Here is an 8248-nt window from a genome sequence, read left to right on the forward strand (position 1 = left end):
CATGAGTACTGGAAAAACCATAGCTTTGACTAGATGGACCTTTGTTGGCAAAGTAATGCCTCTGCTTTTTAATATGCTGTCTTGGTTTGTCATAGCTTTTCTTCTAAGGAGCAAGCATCTTTTAATTCATGGCTGCAATCACCATCTGCAGTGATTTTGGAGCCCCCAAAAATAAAGTCTGTCACTGTTTCCATTGTTTCCCCATCTATTTCCCATGAAGTGATGGGAACAGATGCCATGATCTTAGTTTTATGAGTGTTGAGTTTTAAGGCATCTTTTTCACTCTCCTCTTTCACGTTCATCAAGAAGCTTTTTAGTTCCTCTTCGCTCTCTGCCATAAAGGTGGTGTCATCTGCATATGTGAAGTTATTGATATTTCTCCCGGCAGTCTTAATTCCAGCTTGTGCTTCATCCAGCCCAGTATTTCACATGATGTACTCTGTATATAAGTTAAATAAGCAGGGTGACAATATACAGCCCTTTCCCAATTTGGAACAATATCTTTGTTCCATGACTGGTTCTAACTATTGCTTTTTGACCTGCATAGATTTCTCAGGAGGCAGGTAAGGTGGTCTGGTATTCCTGTCTCTTTAAGAATTGTCCAGTTTGTTGTGATCCACACAGTCAAAGGCTTTGGTGTAGTCAATGAAGCAGAAGTAGAAGTTTTTTTGGAATTATCTTGCTTTTTCTGTGATCCAACCGATATTTGCAATTTAATCTCTGGCTTTTCTGCCTTTTCTAAATCCAGCATGAACGTCTGGAGGTTCTCAGTTCACATACTGCTGAAGCCTTGCTTGGAGAATTTTGAGCATTACTTTGCTAGCATGTGAGATGAGTGTAATTATGTGGTAGTTTGAGCATTCTTTGGCATTGCCTTTCTTTGGGATTGGGATGAAAACTGACCTTTTCCAGTCCTTGGCCACTGCTGAGTTTTCCAAATTTGCTGGCATATTGAGTGCAGCACTTTCACAGCATCATCTTTCAGGATTTGAAATAGCTCAGCTGAAATTCCATCACCTCCACTAGCTTTGTTTGTAGTGATACTTTCTAAGGCCTGCTTGACTTCACACTCCAAGGTGTCTGGCTCTAGGTGAGTGATCACACCATTGTGGTTATCTGGATCATTAAGATCTTTTTTGTATAGTTCTTCTGTGTATTCTTGCCACTTCTTCTTAATATCTTCTGCTTCTGTTAGGTCCATACCTTTTCTATCCTTTATTGAGCCCATCTTTGCATGAAATGTTCCCTTGGTATCTCTAATTTTCTTGAAGAAATCTCTAGTCTTTCCCATTCTATTGTTTTCCTCTATTTCTTTGCATTGATCTCTGAGGAAGGCTTTCTTATCTCTCTTTGCTATTCTTTGGAACTCTGCATTCACATGGATATATCCTTCTCTCCTTTGCCTTTTGCTTTTCCTCTTTTCTCAGCTATTTGTAAGGCCTCCTCCGACAACCATTTTGCCTTTTTGCATTTCTTTTTCTTGGGGCTGGTTTGGTCACTGCCTCCTGTACAGTGTCACAAACCTCCATCCGTAGTTCTTCAGGCACTCCTCAGATCTAATCCCGTGAATCTATTTGTCACTTCCACTGTATAAGTCAATCCAAATCTCCCAATTTATCCCTTCCCCACCCTTTTGATGACCATAAGTTTGTTTTCTGTATTCATGACTCCATTTCTGTTTCACAAATAAGTTCTTTTGTATTATTTGTTTTAGAATCCACATATAAGCAATATCATATAGTATTTGTCCTTCTGTGTCTGACTTACTTCACTCAGTATGACAATCTCCAGGTCCATCCATGTAGCAAATGACATAATTTTGTTCTTTTATGGCTGAGTAATATTCCATTGTATGTACATATCACATCTTCTTTATCCATTCCTCTGTCAATAGACATTTAGACTTGTCCATATCTTGGCTACTCTAAATAGTGCTGTGATGAACACTGAGGTGCATGCATCTTTTTGAATTATGGATTTCTCTGCATATATGCCCAGGAGTGGGATTGCTGGATCATAGAATAGCTCTATTTTAACTTTTTAAGGAACCTCCATACTGTTCTCCATTGTGGTTGCACCAATTTACATTCATACCAACAGTGTAGATAGGAGGGTCCCCTTTTCTCCGTATCCTCTCCAGCATTTATTTTTTGAAGAGTTTTTGATGATGGCCATTCTGACCTGTGTGTGGTGATACCTCATTGTAGTTTTGATTTGCCTTTCCCTAGTAATTAGTGATGTCGAGTATCTTTTCATGTGCTTTTTGGCCATCTGCACAGAGCAGATTCTGACTCTCTCCTTCCCTCCACTGTGGGGAGCAGTAGGCAGCTGTTAGACCGACTCCCTGCATTGAAACAGCTATTGCAAGCAGAAGGCTGCAGTTCCAAGAAAGATCCCAAGGAGGGACCCACCCACATTCTGTCCCTCCTGTCTTAATCAATTATTTATTTGGCTGCCTCCGGTCTTGGTTGCAGCACTCTGAGTTCTCATGTGTCATGTGCGATCTTTCGTTGCAGCACACAGCCTCTCTGGTTGTAGTGCTTGGGCTCAGTTGCTCTGAGGGATAGGGGCTCTTAGTTCTCTGACCAGGGATCGAACCCACATCCCCTGCATTGCAAGGAGGATTCTTAACTACTGGGCCATTAGGGAAGTCCCCTGAGTCTTTTCTGAGCTGATCATTTTCCTGAGCTTACCTAGATCTTCCTACAGCAAGCAGTTTCTACTTGGGCCTTTACAACCTCCTGAACTTCCCTGCCGGCGTGGTGCCCGTCACCACCGTGACGCCACAGGACGAGAAGGAACTGGCCTTCTACAGAGGCTACTACAGAGATCACGTCGACAAAAGTTTCCAGGAGGTCAGTTTCTCTCTCTGCCTCTCCTGCTGTTGGGGTAGGGTGGGGCTGGTCCCTCTTAGTGTTTCTCTTTACCACCTCAGTTACAGTTTCACCCCATCACTGAAGACACACTATTTTGACCTCCAGGTCAGCCTCTGTCCTTGTGAGGGGAGAACCACTGTGCAAAAGCAGTGGCTTCCTCGACACTTCTGTAGGGAAGGTCGATCCCAGAGACAGGGGTGGTGAAGAAAGGTGAAGGCTAGGAGGTTACTGTGAAGGTTACAAGGTGAAGGTACTTGTTAGCAGGTCACTATGTAACTGAACTGGACACAGTTTTTTTCTCTAGGAAGACAGGATTTGGGCTTCCCTGGTGGCTCAGTTGGTAAAGAATCCGCCTGCAATGTGGGAGACCTGGGTTCGATCCCTGGATTGGGAAGATCCCCTGAAGAAGGGAAAGACTACCCACTCCAGTATTCTGGCCTGGAGAATTCTATGGACTCTATATACAGTCCATGGGGTCGCAAAGAGTCTGACATGACTGAGCGACTTTCACTTTCACTTTTCATTCTACTTTTACTTTGTGGGGTTGTGTTAAAGGTTAAATCGAAAAAAAGTGAAGCAATTAGCATAATGCCCTGTATGTAGGAACTGTTGAATAAATGCTATTACTAATTCAAAGAGGGCTTCACAAAGGAAATATTTCTATGGACCTATTGAATTCATGGTCTAAAATAACAGCCCTGACTAGGGTGAGAGAGGGGAAGAGAGAGAGGGAAAGAGAGAAACTGGCTCTGAAAAGTATGCATGTGTCTGAGTCAGACATTAAGTAACTTATTTTTCCTGGAAATTGATTTTAGTGCTAGAGTTACCCAGTGGAACTGCTGACCTGAATTCTGTGAAAATAACAATAACGATACTATCTAATGTGTCTTGAGCTCTTACTCTGTTCCAAGAGCTGTTTAAAAGTGCTGTATATATATTAAATCATTAAATCCCATAACTGTCCCATGAGGTTTTCCAAATGAGGAAATGAAAGAACAGATAGGTTAAGGGACTTGACCAAAGCCATATAGCCAGCTGAACTGAAGGAGCCAGGACTCGAAGCCATGGGACCTGACTCCAGAGACAAAGGCAAGTAAGGGCTTATATGGTATCATCTTGAAGCAATGAAAACATGTTTGAATGCCTACAAGTATGTTTGATTTTCATGGCAGGGACTCAGGCTCAACTCCCATGTTCCTGGAGCTGTGTTTTGGAGTCAAGGCACCCCTTTCCTTGCAGAAGTGCAATCAGGCCCTGGGTCAGGGATTTGGACATTCTCTTTTCCTTTGCTGAGAACACGGGGTAAATACTCAGTTTTATATTTCATCCTTAGAGTCAGCTGTCTACACAGGGAGCAAGTTTTCCATCCTAACCCTGGAGAATTGTAGCCAAAGCAGAACAGTTTTTCCAGGTTTTGCTGAGAGCTGAGGAAGCCTGGAACTCTGAGATCCAGGACATGTCTTCTTTAATATAGACTGGGAGTGAGATATTTGGATTAATACACACCTATGGGTGGTGAGGATGGATGGGCAAGGGGCCTGTGAGCAGGAAGCAGGCTCTGAGTCCATAGGCCCTCTCTCCCTGCAGGCGGTGAGAGGATCTGTGGGGCTTTCAGTGGCTGTGCAGTGCATTGCTTTGCCATGGGAAGAGGAACTGTGTCTCCGGTTCATGAAGGAGGTGGAGACCTTGGTCAAGAGCAAGATGGAACCCAAGTGAAAAGACACTCCTTCTCCTGGAGGTCTTTCTACATCTTCATCCAAGTCTGCTCTCAATGTTCCTTCCTTCTCATGAATACCAGATCCGCCTTATTTCTCCTCCTCCTGGAAGCCCACCACAAGTTTTCTTTGTTGTCCCTCTGTGTGGCTGCTCAGTACACCGACTTCCCAGATTATCCCAGCATGGGGAGCAGGGTGATGTGTTCAATAAACATTTTGACTGGCTGGCTTCGGGATCTCTGGTCTAGATGGGGACGTAGGGCTGTAGACTTCCCATGGCCTTCTACTTCCAGCTGCTCTCCTCCAGTTCAGTCTCTGAGATGCTATCCTAGACTGCAGCAGAGGGGAGAGGGCCCCAAACTGAGAGCTTGGAGAGCTGGTCCAAATCCTGGCTCTGCCACTGGTTTGGTGTGTGATGCTAGGCAAGTTATTTCCCCTCTCTGGACCTCAGTCTTATCATCCACACATTGAGGGGGTTAGATTTGATGTAGTCTGTCCTACCTGCCAGTACTCGACTATTATGGGAGAGGTGATTCCTAGGCACTTTTCTGATCGAGAACTTGCCATGGCTCCCACTTTCTAAAGTTCCATAGAGCAAGGCCATGGGAGTGAAACCAAGTCAGAACAGAGCCTGTGTTGGGAGTTAATCCCCCACTCACCGTCCAGTGCTTTGCCCACAAGCTGCTAAATTTTTTGACCTGACACCCAGCACCTCCTGAGGACCTGTACAGCCTCTTTTGGTGTGGCTCCACCACAGCGTAACCTGCCTCCATTCTCTCAAACTGGAGCCTTCTTGCCAGTACAAGGTGTGCCTGTGCCTCTGTTCATACTGTTCTCTTCAACTAAACGCCATCACTGTCTTCGCTGCCCTTCAAGTCCTATGTCAAATGTTACTTCCTCCAGGAAGCCTTCTTTGAGCCCTCAGTCTCCTCCATGATTTTACGTGCACCTAAACTCTCTTGAGGTTCTCCCCCAACAAAACTTCCCCTTCCTGTATCCCATTCTTCTTTGTAGCCCTACTTCCAATCAACTAGGCAAACTTATGAACTCATTCCTCCCTGTGCTTGATAGCCCAGACCTCCTGGAGATAATATCCCAGTGCAAATAAATGGAATTCATCCATCCATTCATTCATTCTACATTTGTTGAGTACCTCCTCAGGAACAAATATGATGGAATTTTAGGCAGAAAAAGGCCCGAGTTGAACTAAGATGGAGACCCCAGGAATCATACCAAAAAGGCTGCCCTGACTCTACTTACAATAGAAACAACCATCTGGGGTGTCCAGGTGCAGACTGGACAGGGCTACTGCTGACCTCACCTTGGCCTCCACCTCTCTTCAGGCTCTAGCACAGAGTCTGAGTTCTCTGGAGGAGAAGAATCCTCATTGTACCTTCTCAGTCAGGGTTAGTATGGCTCCTTCTCTGTCCTTCCTCTCCCATAAGAGGGAGGTCTAAGAGGCTCAGGCCTTCCCAGATGGCTCAGCAGGTAAGGAACCTGCCTGCAAAGCAGGAGACTCGGTTTGATGCTTGGGTCAGGAAAATCCCCTGGAGAAGGAAATGGCAACCCACTCAAGTATTCTTGCCTGAAAGAAACCCATGGACAGAGGAGCCTGGTGGGCTGCAGCCCAAAGGGTCGCAAAGAGTTGGACACGACTGAGCAGCTGAGGATGCACGCATAGCAAGCACTCAAGTCTTTGGCTTCCGTGGTGGCTCAGCTGGTAAAGAACCCATCTGCCAATACCGGAGACTCAGGAGAAACAGGTTCAATCCCTGGGTTGGCAAGATCCCTTGGAGAAGGAGATGGCAACCCACTCCAGTATTCTTGCCTGGGAAATCCCATGGACAGAGAAGCCTGGCTGGCTACAGTCCATGGGGTCATAAAAGAGACCCCAGGAATCATACCAAAAAGGCTGCCCTGACTCTACTTACAATAGAAACAACCATCTGGGGTGTCCAGGTGCAGACTGGACAGGGCTACTGCTGACCTCACCTTGGCCTCCACCTCTCTTCAGGCTCTAGCACAGAGTCCACACGACTGTCCACCAACACACACACCTTGTCAAGAGGCTCAGAGAAGTGGAGGAGCAGAGAGGTTTTCTGTCTCAAATGCCTCCTGCTTCCCTTTCCCTACACCCCGCTGGCCGCACAAGTCTGGGCACCAGGGGGCAGCATTGAGCTTCACATAGTCCATACATTACCTGGCCTTATCCCTTGTCATCAGGTCTTTTCCAGTCCTAGCTCCATTGCCAAGAAAACTAGTGGGTGGAGATGTAGTGAGATAGGAGGACCAGGAATAAACCAGGTGTATTTGCAGATTTTAGGAGATGGGGGAAGAATCCTATTTTTGGCTAAAATTAGCTTGGGGAAAGGGAGTCGCAGATACCAGCTCAAGGATCATAGTTAAATGGGAACCCTCGCCCTGAGCCAGACTTCCCTACAGGCTGGACTGCTCTCATTTCTCCTGAGCTGAAGTTTGGGGTCAACAACTGCCTTCCTCCCCAGCCCCAGCTCCAGCTCCAGCGCTGACTTCAGCCTCTCACTTCTTGCCAGCACCGTCTTCAGCTGAAGCCACTCCCCCCGCTCCCACCCCCGGTCTGCCTGACCTTAGCACGTCACTGGCTTTCTCAGAGCCTTTCTTCCTAGGGGCTTCTTCGAGGTGCCAGAGACACCTCTGGCATCGCCTCCCCCTCCTCTTCCCACTCCTGTTACTTCCAGTCGTGGGGAGCTTCATCTGGGTGCCCACAGGTCCAGGTTTGGCTCTGCTTCCTCCAAGGCCTTGGGCAAGTCTCCCAGCTTCTTCAAGCCTCAGTTTCTTCTGTAAGATGGAAATAATGATCGCATCTGAAGCCCAGTCACGGCCTCAGGATAAGACCTCCACAGAAGGTGAAGGCCAGGTGGGAGAGGACGAGGGCTGCCCCTCTTCATCCTGGGGGTCACTATGGGATGAGAAGTCGGTTCAGGTCTCCGAGTCTGTGTCCAGAATCACCAGCTCCTCCTGGGGAGGCCACTCTGAGAGCTTTAGCGTGGTTCGCTCACGGAGAAGGGTTGAGCTCAGAGACAGGAAATCTCCCCAGGGGCGTGGTTGGTTCTACGGAGGTTGGGACTGAGGCCCCAGACTAGGACCCTTTAGGAAGCAGGACCTGGGATTCCGGTCCTGTTTCTGCGCTGTGGGAGGCAGATAAGACCTAAATCCTTTCTGGGCCTCAGTCTCCCCTTCGGCTGCAAGGGGAAGGGGTGTCCTTCTCCTCCCCATCCATCTCGAAGGCTCTGACGGTCCGCCTCGCTTCGCTGCCCAGGGCGCTGTCTGGGGCCTCTGCGCCCCACTCCCCGCACTCAGATTTCATCCCCCCGCGCTGGGTCTCTCGTGGGCCAGACAGACGGATCCGGCGGAGGCGGCCTTCCCCGCCCTCGCACGGCGGGACAGACGGCCGGACGCCAAGCGCCTGAGTCCGGCCGGCTCCCCAGCCGCTCCGCCGCTCGCAGCTCCGCGCACGGGCCGCCCCGCCCGCCGCCCTCCCCGGGCGCCCGCATTAAAGCGCATATGCAAGCCATGAATTATCAACTGAAAGGAGTCAATTACCGGCTCTAAAAACGAGTGTCTGCGCCCGGAGCGCCCGGGGCCATCCGCCTATTTACGGAGCCATTCCCCCCGCCC

The 8248-nt window shown here is 48.1% G+C and overlaps 1 protein-coding gene across 1 annotated transcript in view; it reads left to right on the forward strand.

Annotated features, from left to right (window-relative positions):
• The window catches only part of LOC104994367 (vitamin D3 hydroxylase-associated protein-like), a 23719-nt gene extending 18943 nt beyond the window's left edge, over positions 1-4776 (forward strand). Inside the window, exons 15-16 of the mRNA XM_010847899.1 lie at positions 2710-2855; positions 4464-4776. Coding sequence (XP_010846201.1) covers positions 2710-2855; positions 4464-4592 — 275 coding nt within the window. The 3' untranslated portion in view covers positions 4593-4776. The remainder of the gene's footprint in view (positions 1-2709; positions 2856-4463) is intronic.
• The last annotated feature ends 3472 nt before the right edge of the window (positions 4777-8248 follow it).

This window comes from Bison bison, unplaced genomic scaffold, assembly GCF_000754665.1.
Source record: "Bison bison bison isolate TAMUID 2011002044 unplaced genomic scaffold, Bison_UMD1.0 scf7180017864256, whole genome shotgun sequence".
In the NCBI taxonomy this organism is placed as follows: Eukaryota; Metazoa; Chordata; class Mammalia; order Artiodactyla; family Bovidae; genus Bison; species Bison bison.